General features: G+C 43.9%; 1 protein-coding gene across 1 annotated transcript in view; it reads right to left on the reverse strand.

The window, feature by feature from the left end:
• The window catches only part of STAC2 (SH3 and cysteine rich domain 2), a 1,070,413-nt gene that overhangs the window by 463,763 nt on the left and 587,795 nt on the right, over positions 1-18,855 (reverse strand). The window contains exon 6 of the mRNA XM_073608324.1: positions 10,255-10,370. Coding sequence (XP_073464425.1) covers positions 10,255-10,370 — 116 coding nt within the window. The remainder of the gene's footprint in view (positions 1-10,254; positions 10,371-18,855) is intronic.

Raw genomic sequence — 18,855 nt, forward strand, 5'->3', positions numbered from 1 at the left:
AGGGCAAATATGGTAGGGATCATTGTGCTTTTGAGGACAATCGTGCCTATAGATTGAATCAACAACAACCAAAAAATAATAACAAATTTAAGAATCGCAAAGATCACTATTCTGCAATTTCCAACTCATCTTCGAGTCTATCATCTGTTTCTTCACAAGTCTTCACGAAGAAAAAAAAAAGCACTTCGTCACAATTGAGGTGATAACCGTCTACAGGGACAAAAAGTCTACACTGAAAGCGCACCTGGGTGTTACTCGGGAGTACCCCTGATTACAGGTAGAGTACCGATTGTGACGACGGGCTCCACTGTCCCCTCTTCTCTGCCCTTTCAGGGGGGCAATGGAAATTCACCTCCTGTTATGAGATCCAAAACCATACAGGGGGTGGATAGACATGATTCTACCCCTTTAGTGGAAACACTTTTAACCACTTGCCGACTGCCTAACGACGATATACATTGGCAGAATGGCACGGGCAGGCAAAATCACGTACCTGGTACGTGACTGCCTTCCCGTGGGCGGGGGGTCCTATCGGACCCCCCCCCCCCCCCGGTGCCAGAGGCGATCGGCTTTGGTCTGGGAGCATTCAGTGATGAGGGGGAGGCCATCCATTCATGGCCCCCCCTCGCGATCGCTCCCAGCCAATCAGAATCTTGCCCTGCCTCTGTATAGTACACAGAGGCAGGGGATGTGACGTCATCTCTCCTCGGCTCTGTATTTTCCATTCCGGCGCCGAGGAGAGAAGACTGAAATGTGAGTGCACAACACTACACATCCCAGTAGAACATGCCAGGCACACAAAACACCCCCCTTTACCCCCCGATTTCCCCCCCCCCCGATCACCCCTCCCCCCCGTCACACTGACACCAAGCAGTTTTTTTTTTTTTTTTTTCCTGATTACTGCATGGTGTCAGTTTGTGACAGTTAGTGTGTTAGTGCAGTTAGTGTTATCCCCCTGTAGGTCTAGGGTACCCCCCTTAATAAAGTTTTAACCCCTTGATCACCCCCCGTCGCCAGTGTCACTAAGCGATCATTTTTCTGATCGCTGTATTAGTGTCACTGGTGACGCTAGTTAGGGAGGTAAATATTTAGGTTCGCCGTCAGCGTTTTATAGCGACAGGGACCCCCATATACTACCGAATAAATGTTTTAACCCCTTGATTGCCCCCTAGTTAACCCTTTCACCAGTGATCACCGTATAACTGTTACAGGTGACGCTGGTTAGTTCGTTTATTTTTTATAGTGTCAGGGCACCCGCCGTTTATTACCTAATAAAGGTTTAGCCCCGTGATCGCCCGGCAGTGATATGCGTTGCCCCAGGCAGCGTCAGATTAGCGCCAGTAACGCTAACACCCACGCACGCAGCATACTCCTACCTTAGTGGTATAGTATCTGAACGGATCAATATCTGATCCGCTCAGATCTATACTAGCGTCCCCAGCAGTTTAGGGTTCCCAAAAACGCAGTGTTAGCGGGATCAGCCCAGATACCTGCTAGCACCTGCGTTTTGCCCCTCCGCCCGGCCCAGCCCAGCCCACCCAAGTGCAGTATCGATCGATCACTGTCACTTACAAAACACTAACCGCATAACTGCAGCGTTCGCAGAGTCAGGCCTGATCCCTGCGATCGCTAACAGTTTTTTTGGTAGCATTTTGGTGAACTGGCAAGCACCAGCCCCAGGCAGCGTCAGGTTATCGCCAGTACCGCTAACACCCCGCATGCACCGTACACCTCCCTTAGTGGTATAGTATCTGAACAGATCAATATCTGATCCGATCAGATCTATACTAGCGTCCCCAGCAGTTTAGGGTTCCCAAAAACGCAGTGTTAGCGGGATCAGCCCAGATACCTGCTAGCACCTGCGTTTTGCCCCTCCGCCCGGCCCAGCCCAGCCAAGTGCAGTATCGATCGATCACTGTCACTTACAAAACACTAAACGCATAACTGCAGCGTTCGCAGAGTCAGGCCTGATCCCTTCGATCACTAACAGTTTTTTTTTTTTTGGTAGCGTTTTGGTGAACTGGCAAGCACCAGCGGCCTAGTACACCCCGGTCGTAGTCAAACCAGCACTGCAGTAACACTTGGTGACGTGGCGAGTCCCATAAGTGCAGTTCAAGCTGGTGAGGTGGCAAGCACAAGTAGTGTCCCGCTGCCACCAAGAAGACAAACAGGCCCATCGTGCCCTTTCTGCTGCATTCGCCAATCCTAATTGGGAACCCACCACTTCTGCAGCGCCCGTACTTCCCCCATTCACATCCCCAACCAAATGCAGTCAGCTGCATGAGAGGCATTTTTATGTCCTCCCGAGTACCCCTACCCAACAAACCCCCCCAAAAAAGATGTCGTGTCTGCAGCAAGCGCGGATATAGGCGTGACACCCGCTATTATTGTCCTTCCTGTCCTGACAATCCTGGTCTTTGCATTTGGTGAATGTTTTGAACGCTACCATACACTAGTTGAGTGTTAGCGTAGGGTACAGCATTGCACAGACTAGACACACTTTCACAGGGTCTCCCAAGATGCCATTGCATTTTGAGAGACCCGAACCTGGAACCGGTTACAGTTATAAAAGTTAGTTACAAAAAAAAGTGTAAAAAAAAAAAAAAAAAAAAAAAAAACACAAACAAAAATATAAAATAAAAAAAAATAGTTGTCGTTTTATTGTTCTCTCTCTCTCTCTATTCTCTCTCTATTGTTCTGCTCTTTTTTACTGTATTCTATTCTGCAATGTTTTATTGTTGTTATGTTTTATCATGTTTGCTTTTCAGGTATGCAATTTTTTATACTTTACCGTTTACTGTGCTTTATTGTTAACCATTTTTTTTTGTCTTCAGGTACGCCATTCACGACTTTGAGTGGTTATACCAGAATGATGCCTGCAGGTTTAGGTATCATCTTGGTATCATTCTTTTCAGCCAGCGGTCGGCTTTCATGTAAAAGCAATCCTAGCGGCAAATTAGCCTCTAGACTGCTTTTACAAGCAGTGGGAGGGAATGCCCCCCCTCCCCCCCGTCTTCCGTGTTTTTCTCTGGCTCTCCTGTCTCAACAGGGAACCTGAGAATGCAGCCGGTGATTCAGCCAGCTGACCATAGAGCTGATCAGAGACCAGAGTGGCTCCAAACATCTCTATGGCCTAAGAAACCGGAAGCTACGAGCATTTTATGACTTAGATTTCGCCAGATGTAAACAGCGCCATTGGGAAATTGGGGAAGCATTTTATCACACCGATCTTGGTGTGGTCAGATGCTTTGAGGGCAGAGGAAAAATCTAGGGACTAATAGACCTCATTTTTTTCAAAAAAGAGTACCTGTCACTACCTATTGCTATCATAGGGGATATTTACATTCCCTGAGATAACAACAAAAATGATTTAAAAAAAAATGAAAGGAACAGTTTAAAAATAAGATAAAAAAGCAAAAAAATAATAAAGAAAAAAAAAAAAAAAAAAAAAAAAAGCACCCCTGTCCCCCCCCTGCTCTCGCGCTAAGGCGAACGCAAGCGTCGATCTGGCATCAAATGTAAACAGCAATTGCACCATGCATGTGAGGTATCATCGCGAAGGTCAGATCGAGGGCAGTAATTTTAGCAGTAGAGTAGTTGCCGGAAAGAAACACATTTTTTTTTTTTTTTTCTTTTGCACAAAGTTGTCACTAAATGATATATTGCTCAAACATGCCATGGGAATATGTGAAATTACACCCCAAAATACATTTTGTTGCTTCTCCTGAGTATGGGGATACCACATGTGTGAGACTTTTTTGGAGCCTAGCCGCGTACGGGACCCCGAAACCCAAGCAGCGCCTTCAGGCTTTCTAAGGGCGTAAATTTTTGATTTCACTCTTCACTGCCTATCGCAGTTTCGGAGGCCATGGAATGCCCAGATGGCACAACCCCCCCCCCCCCCCCCAAATGACCCCATTTTGGAAAGTAGACACTCCAAGCTATTTGAGAGGTATAGTGAGTATTTTGCAGACCTCACTTTTTGTCACAAAGTTTTGAAAATTGAAAAAAGAAAAAAAAAAAAAAATTTTTCTTGTCTTTCTTTTTCAAAAACAAATGAGAGCTGCAAAATACTCGCCATGCCCTTAGAAATCCTGAAGGCAGTGATTGGTTTTCGGGGCCCCGTACGCGGCTAGGCTCCCAAAAAGTCCCACACATGTGGTATTCCCGTACTCAGGAGAAGCAGCTGAATATATTTTGCGGTGCAATTCCACATATGCCCATGGCCTGTGTGAGCAATATATCATTTAGTGACAACTTTTTGTAATTTTTTTTTTTTAGTCATTCAATCACTTGGGACAAAAAAAATTAATATTCAATGGGCTCAACATGCCTCTCAGCAATTTCCTTGGGGTGTCTACTTTCCGAAATGGGGTCATTTGTGGGGGTTTTGTACTGCCCTGCCATTTTAGCACCTCAAGAAATGACATAGGCAGTCATAAATTAAAGGCTGTGTAAATTCCAGAAAATGTACCCTAGTTTGTAGGCGCTATAACTTTTGCGCAAACCAATAAATATACACTTATTGACATTTTTTTTACCAAAGACATGTGGCCGAATACATTTTGGCCTAAATGTATGACTAAAATTGAGTTTATTGGATTTTTTTTATAACAAAAAGTAGAAAATATCTTTTTTTTTTTTTTTTTTTTTTTTTTTTTTTTTTAAATTTTCGGTCTTTTTCCGTTTATAGCGCAAAAAATAAAAACGGCAGAGGTGATCAAATACCATCAAAATAAAGCTCTATTTGTGGGAAGAAAAGGACGCAAATTTTGTTTGGGTACAGCATTGCATGACCGCGCAATTAGCAGTTAAAGCGACGCAGTGCCAAATTGTAAAAAGTGCTCTGGTCATTAAGGGGGTAAATCCTTCCGGGGCTGAAGTGGTTAATCAAACCCACCAACAGAATCCAGTTGAGGGTAATAAAGAACAATTTGATGGGACAATTGAGTGACCTAACATGTCTTTCAACATTATCAATCTTTCTTCTTATACATTGACTGATAGCGAAACCCGGGTACTCCAAAAAGGCCTTGGGTTTTGCCCGAATGAAAATATGGATAAGTTTGAAGTAGTGAAAGATTTAGAACTGTTTGCACGTAAGCTTGTTAAAAAACATGTACCAAAAACCTCAGGGATCTACTGATCTAACACCAAAAGTAAACCAAGCTATCGATCATTTGGTATCACTCTTAGAAGAGAGTGATATGACTGATCTAATCGATCGCATTGATTTACCCACGGCACTTTCCCTCCCAATGGACATTGGCAGGTTGACAAAAGATTCCAGCAAAGGGTCAAAATTAAAGAAAAAAATCGATACAGTTCCCATCCCCGAATTCTAATCCCAACGTCTCCACGTTTTTGAGGTTGGTTAACATGGAGATCAACAAACTTTCTATCCGATCCCCAAGTGTAACTAATTTCAAAACGTCGGACAAACAGGCCTTGAAGTTAAGTGACAACAGATCAATAGCTGTTAAACCAGCCGACAAGGGGGGCAACATTGTCCTGATGGACAATGCCCAGTATACCTCCTTGTGTCTAAAAATCTTAATGAACAAAAACTGGTATAGGAAGATGACCAGAGATAGATTCAATTTAGGAATATTATTCGCTGGTTGATTCAGCCTACAATAACAATGTCATTAACAAAACTATATGGGAGTACATCAGAGTAAAATTTCTGGTTGTACCAACCTTTTATTCCTTACCCAAAGTCCATAAGGATAACTTAAATCCGACAGGCAGACCCATAATATCGGGAAGGGGATTCATCAGCGAAAATGCGAGCCGTTTGATCGATGAATATTTGAAACCTCATGTTACAAGCTTACGTTCCTTCGTAAAAGACACAATTCATTTCCTAAAGATTATTGAAAATCTTGTGGTGCCTGATAATGCTTATCTAGTCACCATTGATGTAGAAGCCCTCTATAGCTTCACCCCCCACTCCAGGGGATTGGTAGCTGTTAAACATGCTATTTATCAGAGAGGGGATGGTGACTGGGCATATAATGAATTTATTCTACTGCTATTAGAGTATATCTTGTACCACAACATTTTTACCTTTGATGGTTCCCACTTCCTCCAGGTACAGGGAGTAGCGATGGGGACTTGCTGTGCCCCATCCTACGCTAACCTGTACCTGGGGGAGTGGGAAAATATGTTTCTCAATGATGAAACTTTATCGATATATACGGACCATTTTCTCGTATGGTTCCGATATATCGGTGACATTTTTACCATTTGAGATGGCCCTCTAGAACTTTTACATCAATACCTTGACAACATGAATAAAAATCAATTCAATCTCACCTCAGCAGCAGCCTTTTCCGGAAGGCCACTGCGGGTAATACTATATTACATGCTTCTAGTTTCCTTCCACAGAGTTTAATAAAATGAATATCATACAGTCAATATCTGAGGGTGAGAATAAACTGCACTAATGATGTAACTTTTCAAGTTGAGGCAGATAATTTACGTGAAAGACTTCTTCTCAGAGGTTATTCGCGTACATCTTTCAGCTTACAGACGAGCCATATCCTCTACTCGACACAAACTCATTTATTCACAAAAGCCCAAAAATCAAGACAATCCTCTTCCCTTTGTTACAAAGTATTGTAATCAACATGCAGAAGTGAGAAAGATTGTGTCGAAATTCTGGCATGTTCTAACCATGGATCCTAACTTGGGGAGACTTCTGCCCCAGAGTCCTCTCTTTACTGTTAGAAAAGCAACATCAATGGTATCCAAACTAGTTAGAAGTAAATTCAGGGGTTATCATGACATTGAGCATTGTAAGTACAAGGGTACTTTTATGTGCAGGGCGTGTGGCTACTGCAAATTCATGTATACCAACAGGAATCTTATTCTACCTGATGGCAGTACCTTCAGGCCGAAGCACCTCGCACATTTTAAGACCAAAGGTGTCATATACATGCTCTGATGTGATTGTGGGTGTTTCTATGTCCGAAAGACGAAACTTGAGTTTTGGCATAGGGCATACCGACACATCCGGAGCATGTAAACATGTGAGCCTGATCTGCCATTAGGGAGACATACGACCTTTGTACATCAAGTGTCTTCCCAAGGATAAAGTTTCTAATCTTGGACCGGGTACACCCTAATCCGAGGGGGGGGATTGGAACAAGAATCTCCTCCAACTCAAATTACGATGGATTTACAACCTGCGAGCTACCAAACCCCCAGGGCTCAATGACGTGGTTTGCTTTAAGCCATTTTTGGAGGGCTTTGACTCTGGGGGCATGGAAAAATAGGACCATTGATTATTATCCATCTATTATGTGTGGGGATTTTTATCTCTGGTTTATATGGTTATTTGATCTGTTATATTGTCTAGCTTTGATCACCATGCATTGTGTTTTTTCTCTTTTTCTTTGATCTTGTTTGGTTCTTTCTTTAGGTAAATATGTGAGTTCTGTACCCAATTATATCTATGATATAATTATACCTAGTTTTTGGAATGTTTCCCATTATTGTCTGTTCCTTTGGCTTGGTCATAGTCCCTATGGCAGCTTCATGGGTAACTTTCATGCATGCTTTCCACTCACCCAAAGACTTACCATACTAGCATTATCTTTGCTGTTACGGGTCTAGTTCTTATGCATAGATTAGATGGGGTGTCGAAATTTATGGCAGTCCCTCCCTTTTCTTCCCTGCTTTCCTAAACTACTGGTAATATTGCCTACTTGCATATTTTTTATTTTTTGACTTGTGGCCCTGCCAGTGCAATAGATGATGTGTTGATGGTCCATTCATGGCATTGTACTTTGTTGTCCGTGCCAGTGGGAGTCGACTGCGGCACGTCACTCCGCGGCACGGCCGTGTGGCGTGTGTCCACTCTTGCATTCCAGCTTGGTTGGTGCGCATGCGCGGAGCGTCATTGACGCTGACGCGCTGTGGAGGTGGGGCATGGCCAACACTCAGGGGGCCTATTGGGAGGACTGGGTCTAGGCACACCTCCAACCAGCTGATTCCAAACTGGAATCAGCTGATGGTTGAATCAGTGGGGCTATATTTAGCCCAGTTCATTCAGTACCAGATAAGGTTGGGGTAAGGACGGTTTGGTCAGGAGATGAGATGAGATTGAGATGTGTGGAAAAGTAAGTGGATACCTTACATTTGATACTTTCTACCCTTATCTGATTTACCTTGGACATTTGTTAGTAACTTTAAGTCTTTGTGCCTCTCTCTTTCCCTTATGTTTTACACTCACACCTGCCTTGGCCATCCCAATACCGTAGCTGTCCTGGTCTTGAGACTATCTACCAGTGTTTATACTTACCAGACTACCCACTGGTACTTATCTGCATTTTTATGTCTAGGTAGGTCCTTTTTGATATAGTGTTGTTTTCTATCTATGGTTTTACTCTAGCTCTATTTAGCTAGTCTATTCACTGTTATGCCTTTGATTCCAGGTCCCTTATATTTTGGACCCCAGCATACACACAGGCGCTGCACCGGGATTCAGGACACAGCGTTTTTCAGCGCTATTGTGGGTCACTCCCTCTTGGGAAATCTTTCCATACAGCCCAGGGGGTTCCAATTAGATCCCTGAGTGGATGCTTGTGGGGAGCCAGACGTGAAGCTGCACAATTTTTAATTATATGGATACCTCTGTATTGTCAGTGAATTTAAAGTAAGTGAACTATATCTATGCCTATGTTGAAGGTTTACTCTGGGGGTGGCGATATTTATTACTAATCTTTTTTGCATTCTGTAATCCCTCAGATGTAATTTTCTCTGTATGAACCCTGATGAAGGAAAGAATTTACGAAAACGTGTCGGTTCGGGGAGCTCTACTTACCTTCATTGACGTTTTTTTATTGTATCCATATCTATGTCTATTTTGTATTTATAAAGTATTTGTATAAAGTGTATTTGTACACTTTATCCTCATTGTGGTATGTGCCTTTAAAATCCCACCTTAGGGGACTCCCCCTTCTCCTTTTGATGATTTATTGGGATGTGGCACACTCATGGATTTTATTCTCTGTCAGATTTCTTGTTTATTTACATTTTTGACTATTTGAAATATTTTTTTTCAAACGCTCCTAAATGCAAATGCGGCACGTAAAGTGGCAAAACGGACGTTTTTATATGTCGTTTACTATATGTCAAGTTAAATAATTCGGGGGAGGTTGCAAAATGTCCCGTGTACATTAAGCCTAAGGCCCTGAGATTTGAGATGCTGAAAAAGACAGATAAACTACTGAGGTCACAGTAGTTGGTTAGAAGATGAAGGTGAAATTTAATGCCTGACAACTTCTGTCCATAGCTCTGGACCATAGTAGTGTACTAATTATACCTAACACTCACCTGCCCTTGATTTAGAATGGCAGCAGGGAGGTTGACTAGAGGACGCGATAAACATTTTTCTATGGGGCCTCGTCTTCAGTAGTTATGTTCCTGCTCCTGAGCCAATGTTGTCAACTGTCAGTATTTTTACTGGCAGCCAGTAAAAAAACTGTCTCTTTTCTCCTGCCAGTAAATGCCAGTGACAGGAAAAGGTTGCCAGTAAAAAATATGGCTGTGATGCTCTGCATGCGCAGTTCTGGTCTGGAGACGGACGAGACCATCCCAGTGCCTGCTACAGTGTGTTTGGTTGTCGCCAGCAGGGGGCAGGCCTGGCGGAGGCAATGCCTGAGTGTGTCGTGTGATGTCATGGTGCAAGGGAGTGGGCAGAGCGGGAGCAAGGCAAGCTGGGAGCGGGAATGTCAGTGCTGTTTGGACTGGAGTGGACTGAAGAGACCACCTGCCGTGCAGAGAGACTGTCACTGTGACTCAGGAGGGGACGTGTCGGTGATCTGTGCTGCTGAACACTGCTGTCTGTGTCACTGTGAGAATCAATTTCATGTGTGTGTGCCTGCCCATTCTAATTTCTTGACCTCCTGAGTCCTGTCCCTGGGCTATTTACTATATGTAAAATAAAATAGGAAATACAGTGGATATGTACATTTTAACAGGGGTGTGTAGACTTTTATATCCATTGTATGTTTATTTGCCTTAATATCTACCTTACATCACATTGCTAATTACATATTGTACTTGTTTGTAGCCTAAATACTGAAATTTGAACTTAAAATGGTAACTTTGTAAGTTTTGGAAATGCCAGTAAAAACTTGGCTGTGCCAGTAAGTTTTGGGTGATGTGTCAGTAAATTTCAATCTGGTAGGTTGGCAACACTGTCCTGAGCACATGAAATATACATATCCTGCCCTGTACACTTACCAGGCTGCGTGTGGGGGACTCTGATACGCTGCTGTATGTCGAACGGTCCAGATGTGCTAATGATGTTCCATATCGCAATGTCTCATATACAGGATCAACCTTACTTCTGGGGCCAGCTAAAGAGAGAGATAATGATGATGAGGCAGATCTTTACAGTAATAATAAGTTCTTTACATAAATAAATATGCTCTTATCTAGAAAAGTAAGAAACCTGGGTGAAGAGGGAATAACAACTAATGATAAGCAAGTGTAAAAGCCAGTGCCAAGATATTACTAGGCATTAGAGCATATATTCCCTCCAGGACAACAATATAAGGCCTCATGCACACTGAGGACATAAGCACTGATTCACATTGATGCGATTTGACATGTCAAATCGCATGTCAGTTCAGCTGAACTCGTACCATTTCATTCCTGCACTAAGTGCTAGTTCACACCAGATGCAGTTCTGTGTGTTTTTTTTTTTTCTGCACTAAAAATGCACGCAGTGTTTTCCATGTATTCCAGTGGCTCTTGTTTACACCAGTGCACTCAGTTTCCGGTCAGTTACCGGTGCAGGAAAAAAAAAAGTAGAGCGTGCTGCATTTTTTTCTGCACAGAACTGTACTGAAATCTAGCAAATTGTATCAAAAACGCACTGGAACTGCACTGGAACTGTGTGTAGTGTGAACTGTAGGCAAAAACTGATCCAGAAGGTATGTGTGCATTTTTATGGTGTGAAGGGCCAGTAGAAAGTCTCCTACTTACGAACGGAGGCGGCATGACGTCACTACCGGCAGCTTGCGCTCCATGGTGGTCCCGGAAATCACTGAGTAGCCATCTTGCAGAACGGGACACATCCCACACTGCAGTACTACATGTACTGCATGCCCCACATACAGGACTGCATGCCCATAAGCACCCGGAACACCCCACATTGCACAGCCAGAAGCGCCTGGCTGGAGTTAAACTTAAAAAAGGTACTGTTCCGACTTATGAACAAATTCGACTTAAGAACAAACCTACAGTCCCTAGCTTGTTCGTAACTCGGACTGCCTGTATATGGTTTCCAATGGCATAGTTCACACCAGTGCAGTCAGTTCTGGGGCTTTTCAGTTCCAGGAAGAAAAGTAGAACATGCTGCATTTTTCCTGCACTGGAATGCAGTAAAACGCATCAAAAATGTACCGGAAAGCATCAAAAACAGGTTAAAAACATGCATGCAGAAACGCATCCGGAACAGATCTGGAGAGACTGCATTCACACCTGACATTTTGTTTCACGCATTTCGTTTTCAGGCAGAACGTTGTATGTTTTTACAGTGTTTTCGCCACAATTTTTATTACTTTTTTTGCTGCTCTTTTGCCGCAATTTTGTACAGGTCAAAAGGTCGCCAATGTTAAAAGCAGAAAAACGCTTGTAATCTAAGAAGAAGCTCATGTACTTTTTTGAGCTTCAGCAGTTTTGCTACAGGTGACAAAACGCTCAGATGTGAATAGGTGAAATTAATGGGATTTTGCTTGTTGGGCGTTTTTCAGGCGTTTTTCCGGGCGTTTTACGAGCTAAAAACACTCAGGTCTGAATGCCTTAAATAACATTATAAAAAACGCCATTAGCTTTGCAGTGAGTTTTTCAATAGTATTTATAGCACTTTTCCGCGTTAGCGTTTAAAAAAATATATACTGTATATTATTATTTTTTTCAATGGATCAAAAACCTTAAAAACCGGTGAGATGCATTTTTGAGCAGTTATCGGCGTTCATCGTTTTTTGACGTTAGAGCGTTTTTACAGCTGAAAACAGCTGAAAAACTCCTCTAATGCCCCATACACACGAGCGGAAATTCCACCAGCAAAAGTCCGATGAGAGCTTTTTTTTGGTCCGAAAATGCGACCGTGTGTATGCTCCATCAGACTTTTCCTGGCGGAATTCCAGCCAGCAAAAGATTGAGAGCATGTTCTCAATTTTTCGGACGGAAAAAGTTCCGATCGGAAATTTCGAATGTCTGTACCAAATCCGATGCGCAAAATTCCTACGCATGCTCGGAAACAATTCAACACATGCTCGGAAGCACTGAACTTCATTTTCACGGCTCGTCGTAGTGTTGTACGTCACCGCATTCTTGACGGTCGAAAGTTCAGCAAACTTTTTGTGACTGCGTATGCAAGCCAAGCTTGAGCGGAATTCCGTTGGAAAAAACCATCCAAGATTTTTCCGACGGAAACTCCGCTTGTGTGTACGCGGCATTAGGCTGCATTCACACCTATGCATTTTTAGTGCTTTTTGCATTTTGCAGATTTGCACTACAGAACGTATTCCATAGGAAACTGTCTTAAATGGACTGTAGTGCAAATCTGTAAAATGCAAAAAGCGCTAAAACTTCATAGGTTTGAATCCAGGCTTAGAACCCATTATTTTATTTTTTTTACAGCTAAAAAACGTCTCAGCCAAAAACAGTTGCTAACAGCCTATGTGTGCATGGACACATAAGATAACATGATGGGGAGTTTATTGACTGTAGAAAAAATGTCTGAAGCCAAAAACAGCAACTGTAAAAACATCCAAAAACGTCCAGTGTGCATGAGGCCTTAAACTTATGGGGCATACACACAGTCGGACTTTTCGGCTACAAAAGTCTGACGGACGCCGACGAACCAAATCCGGCGGACAATCCGATCGTGTGTGGGCTTCCCCGGACTTTCAGCGGACTTTTCCAGTCGCAAATCTGACGGACTTTAGATTTGGAACTTGCTTCAAATCTTTACGTCATAACTCCGCCGGACCCAGAAATCCACTCATCTGTATGCTAGTCCAACGGACAAAAAACGACGCTAGGGCAGCTATTGGCTACTGGCTATCAACTTCCTTATTTTAGTCCGGTGTACGTCATCACGTACGAATCCGTCGGACTTTGGTGTGATCGTGTGTAGGCAAGTCCGGTCGTTAGAATGTCCACCAAAAGTCCATCGAAAGTCTGTCGGACAGGCTGTTGGACTTTTGTAGCTGAAAAGTCCGACCGTGTATACGCCCCATAACAGTTTTTTCAACACATGTACAACTGGGGAAAAAGTTAATTGCTATAGCATTAGGTATAGCAAATAACTTAACTAGCAGAAAAAAAATCGAAATCCTGATTTGTGTGCTATTGCATCCAAAAATTACAATTTCAAGGGAATAAATTGGACAACCATGGATGGTATACAGGAGTGACTCGCACACATCAATGTAAGGCAAATTGCATTTTGACCCATTTACCAGTACACAAATGCCCTCCTTGCAACCAGCACAGTTCACTCACTGTGAATTTTGTAAATTAAATGTAGAGCCACCCCCATGAGGGCCACTGGAAGATGACTGACCCCAAAGGTTGCCCTGACCTTGCAAGCCCCCCAACATGTCTGGCACCCTGGGTTCGGACATATTCAGACAAGTGATAATGCAATTACACAGACACCAGACTGTAGCAAAGTAAACAAGTATTTTAAGATTTTTGAAGCAGATAACAAGAATAACTTAGGAAGATATCTTTCAGTGTTAAACTCTTGGTAAATATGCAAAGGGTATGCAATGCAAAGAAAATCACAATATGTCAAACTGTAGTAACCAGTAGGTCCTGAAAGAACCTATGACACCAGGCATAAAAAGGGAAGAGAATGACCTTTAATGTCAGACTGCTCCCTTCAAATCCTGATGTCATGGGCCCAGCAAACTTTGAGGCACAATTATAAAACAACAAGTTATAAGAAATGTAATACTTAATCTCTGAGTGGAGTTCCCCTTAAAGTGTGCACATAGTCCTTTAAGTGGGGGGAGAAGAGAAGAGTGGAGGAGTCCTTGTGATGTAGATGTTCAGTGTCTTCAGCTAGCTCAACAAGGGCCCAGAAGGATTGCTGTGCAATGGCAACCAGCAACAGAAAACAGCATGTGCCACGTGTTTCCTTTTTGAGGCTTTAATGTAAAGAGAGGTGTCTGCATACAGTGTCTTTGTAGGGTGTGCACAGGGTGGGCTTCTGCCCGCTAAACCAATCCTGACGATACCATGGCTCAAGGGAATAGGTTACATAGTTACATAGTAGGTGAGGTTGAAAAAAGACACAAGCCCATCAAATCCAACCTATGTGTGTGATTATATGTCAGTATTACATTTTCCTGATGCCAACATGGCAGCATACTAGTGATAGAGCTCCGCCTCTTGACTACTCCCTCAGGACCAGTGAATAGCATAAATGAAAGGCCTAGTTAGGCCCCACCCCATTCTTCTTTTTTTCCCTCATACCTCAACGCAACAGTGAAGAGTAAGCAGTACTATGTCCCTCTGTGCAGTATCCGGCTGGGTTCAAGCCTCTCCCAGTGTGAAGTCCCAGCGCTCAGGCTGCTAAATGCGCTATAGTCTGGGAGCCCCTTCTGTGGGTCTTATTGGGGCCCCTGCAGTGTTTCCTCTTTAGGAACAAAATCTGCTTTTAAAATTGGTAACTGCAGCGCTTGTGGAATATGGGGGGACCAGCTATGCTTTATCTCTCTCTTGGCCCCTTGTGCCATACAGAGTCGCCTGTACCTTTTTACCTATGTCTCCCTCTTTTGTCTTTTATTACCTTTCCCATTCCCTGCTGTCATCTGCAGGTGTTGCACGTGTGTGTAGGTATGTATATGTGATATGGGTGTGTGTGTGTATAAGTATATACACGTTTAAAAAAAAAAAAAGTATGTGGATGTGTGGGTATACATATGTGTGTGGGTGTATGTAAATACATGTATGTATTGTAGGGGATCAGGGGGGTGAAAGGCCGGTTCAGACAGTTCAGTGAAATAAAAATGGTTTTATTCAGCAAAACAAACAGAAGAAATGACAGACTTGTCTTGTCATACAGGTGCAGAGATAGGAAAAGTTTAGTCTCTTTAGCCAACAGGCTGATATATAGACATGGTACATGGCTCTAGTCAGAGATACAGTCTCTGTTATGGTTTTGCTCACCCCAGCAGGTACATAATCCAGCAATGAATCCTCTGACACAGCAGGATGCTGTCTCTCGCTCTCTCCAAACACACTCTCCTCTGACATCTTCAGCTTGGCTGACAGTAAGCAGATCTGAAGGAAAAAGCTCCTGCTCTTTAATTAACCCTTTCCTATCTCGTCCCAGACTGACCCTCTGCAGTATATGTGTGTGTGTGTGTATACAGTATATATATGTGTGTGTATGTAGCGGGCACCTATTTTTAGGTAGGTGACCTTTCTTGTTAGCTTTCTATATTAGGTAAATTTAGACAGGCTGATGCTATTTGCAGCAGGCCTGTATTGTTTGATTTCTCTATTTGAGTGACAGGTGTTTATGTGTTGGTCTCGGCCAATCATTAATTTGTTTGGTAATCCCGGGACTCTCATATAAAAAGGGGGGTCACGTGGTGCCCGGTGTGCGAGTCCAGTCCAAGTGCAGTCCAGCTCTGAGGAGCAGGAGAGCCAGCCTGGCTCCCGGAGGGGGAGTTGGAGGGTTTCCCCTCCGGGGAGCCAACGGAGCTTCGCCCTAGCGAGAAGGGTGGAGATCCGGTCCTCATGGAGGAACAGATGACATCTTGCCGCGTGTAGTCGTGGATGTTGTAGGCCACCCCTGCGGGGAGGGGAACGGGCCACAAAGAGATAAAGGGAACTGAGAAACATTGCGGATGAAGTAGCAATAAAGCGGAAGAAAACTGGGCGATTGATCATTTATGAGTGGCACATGGACAATCGATCACATGAGTGAAAGCCCAATGGAAAGGTACTGCCAGAGACTGAGGGTTGTTGGTGCACAAGTCAGTGAGATGGGCAGTGATGGCCTATGACTTTGAGTTCAGCATTGCCCCACGATTCCAATCAGTCAAGCGGGAGGAGTTATTCAGATTTGCTCACCTTTAGCTAAACCTGGAAGTACCATGTCGATGGGAAGTAGTGGAAAAAGGGTAGCGGTGAAGCTGAAAGCACACATGTAGATATATGGATCGTTCTTTAAAAGTTATCCTGGTGAAGAAGTTATTCAGAGTGACTCTTTATCAACTCATTCTCTGTTAAATCTACTTCCATCGTCCCTGATTGAAGAAATCATTTGAGAAATGATTTCTTGATTGTCCGCAATTATGCACAGTTTCTCTTGTATGACTCATGGAAAAGTAACAATGTAACAGAAGAGCATCTCAAAGAAAATCCTTCTCTCATCCCAGTTTATGTTAATGAATAAAGCATTGAGAAAAAGCACTAAGGACTGTGACTTTTAAATCTATGGGCTGCAAGGGTTGAGCAGTAAATCTGAATTACAGATATAACAATATTCAGCCGCTCCTTCGGGGGGTAAGTGCTCCATGCATGCATGTATGTATGTATGTATGTGTGTATATATATATATATATATATGTGTGTGTATATACATGTAGGTATATGTACATAAATAAAAAAAAAGGAAAGTGGAATCCTTTCTCCTATATCTACTCCGGCTCCTTCTGTCGCTTTTCAGCTATCCTCACCTCAGCTGGCTGTCCCATTTCTCCACAGATCAAGAGTTAGTTACTGCTCATACAAAGACCCTCAACAACTAGGGTGGGGACCACTGTATCGGTAAGTTTTCAGGAAAAAGAGTGCCCTCTCATGCGGATTGCTTTGATTTGCTTCAGCCCCGCACACCCACGATCTCAAAAGGGCCGGGCCAAGGCAAGGTGGACGTTCTTCAGGGGAGCATAGCCGGGATGGCGCTCTTTTACTCAGGAGAAAAGCTCCAAGGAAGATGTCTTTGCTCCTCTTCCCCAGAGCCAGCACCCCAGCAAGAGTCCTGCAGGGCCTATGGCGCAGTATCTGTACCCAGGAGGCTGGTGAGTAGACACTGCCTGCAGCTAACAGGTAATGCCAAATGTCTTTATCATTGATAAGAGTGGCACAAGATTCTGTTTTGAACTCACCTTAATTACCTGAAGCAACTGTTACACTTGTATTGGAAACTGTTGGAGACTGTTGCCATAGGAGACAGCGTTCTTGTCCGTGCAGATGTGGCATCTTGCTGGATGCTTTTCCCTGCATGGCTGTCCTCCTGTAGAAGTCTGGGAGTCTGCCAGGTTGGTATTGCACAGACACATTTGGGTGCCCCAAGGAGAGTAGTAATGTAGCGCACAGAGCGTGCTAGTGGGTGTGGCCAAATTGCCCTTGCTGACATCATCACCCTTCAGTGAGACCAAACAGCCGCCTACAGCGGCAAATGTTTTGTGTATGACTATCTCGGTTACTTGGGGAGCCACAGCCTGGTCTGGGTAATATGTCCGGGTCTCAGGTGGACTGAAACCCTGACACATGATTCAAAATCCGAACTGTCCGGGTGAATCCTGGACAGGTGACACACCCTAGGTGTCTGGCGCCCATGAATCTACTTTGCACTGCACCTACTATGCCTTGCGACCCACTCTATGTGGAGGGATGTCGACAACTCATGGCTCTGGAGGTTCTCATTGGATTGAAGGAGGCCTGGGTCCTTGCTACTTATATTACAGATGCAGCAGTCTGCTACTCAAAATATGAAGGCTGACCAGAAAGTCTCTCCTAGTTGCTTGTATAACCACTTGAAGAGCACCCTGGCACTTTGGCGGCTAGGGAGGCCATATGGTTGAGACCGTGGGTTGTGTATTGCTTCCTAGAAACAAAAGTGGGGAAGAATGAAGGGGGTTAGAAAAAAATGCCCGTATAAACAGGCTGTCGAAACTGTATACCCTGAACAAGCTAAAGGTCAACCTGCTCCTACATACTGTAGCATCTGCAGACCAGCAATAACCAGCCCATGTACTGGGTGAATCTAATCGTGCATATAGATGTTTCATCGTGCATATAGATGTTTCCTGGGGTGCATAAGCACCTGCGCAAATTTCAACTAGAATTCTTAGTGCAAGGGAGGAAACAGGATCGAACACAGTTGATAAGTTTTACTCAGTATGAGTAGTGGTCCGCGATGATGGAAAGACCTTGAGGAAGTCTCAGTCCATTGGGACCTTTAGACTTGAGAATTGCTTTGAATCCTATCTGCAAGACAGCCGGGAAGATGCACTGCGATGGACTTTCGGTCAAGGCAAGCAGAGATTCCCAGCCAAGGAGGGTAATCTTGAACGCGCCGGGGGTTCAAACAGCCCTTTTAGCACTTTGGCCTTAATACACAGAGTCAAGGAGGACCAATCTCCTGGCAGTTTAGCAACAGGGCAGAAGTTGCCTATATTCAGCTCCAGGGTGTAACTCGCAGCAACATGCCATTGAGAGAGGTAAAACCCATAACGCCTGGGGCGGTAGAACACCAGCAAAATTCCGGAAGCAGTTTACCTCCCGACGGTTTCTTTTGAACAAGAACAAGCTTACCAGAGCAGAACGAGTTGGTCTACGACCCAGGTCTTCTCTGAGCTGGTCCACAGGTGGGGCCTACCACAGACAGACCTTTCCCACAGTAATGACAAACTTTGGTCTGATTTTGTCTGTACCCCAAGGCGCAAGGGGCAGATGCTCTGGTCTCTCCCTGGGACTGCAATCTAACCTATATATTTTTCCCCAACATTTCCTGTAAATGAGATTCCCCTTGAGGCTGTCAAGGGTGAACATAGTTGTCATAGCCAGTCCTCCATATTGACCAGG

Source organism: Aquarana catesbeiana, linkage group LG12, assembly GCF_042186555.1.
Source record: "Aquarana catesbeiana isolate 2022-GZ linkage group LG12, ASM4218655v1, whole genome shotgun sequence".
NCBI lineage: Eukaryota > Metazoa > Chordata > Amphibia > Anura > Ranidae > Aquarana > Aquarana catesbeiana.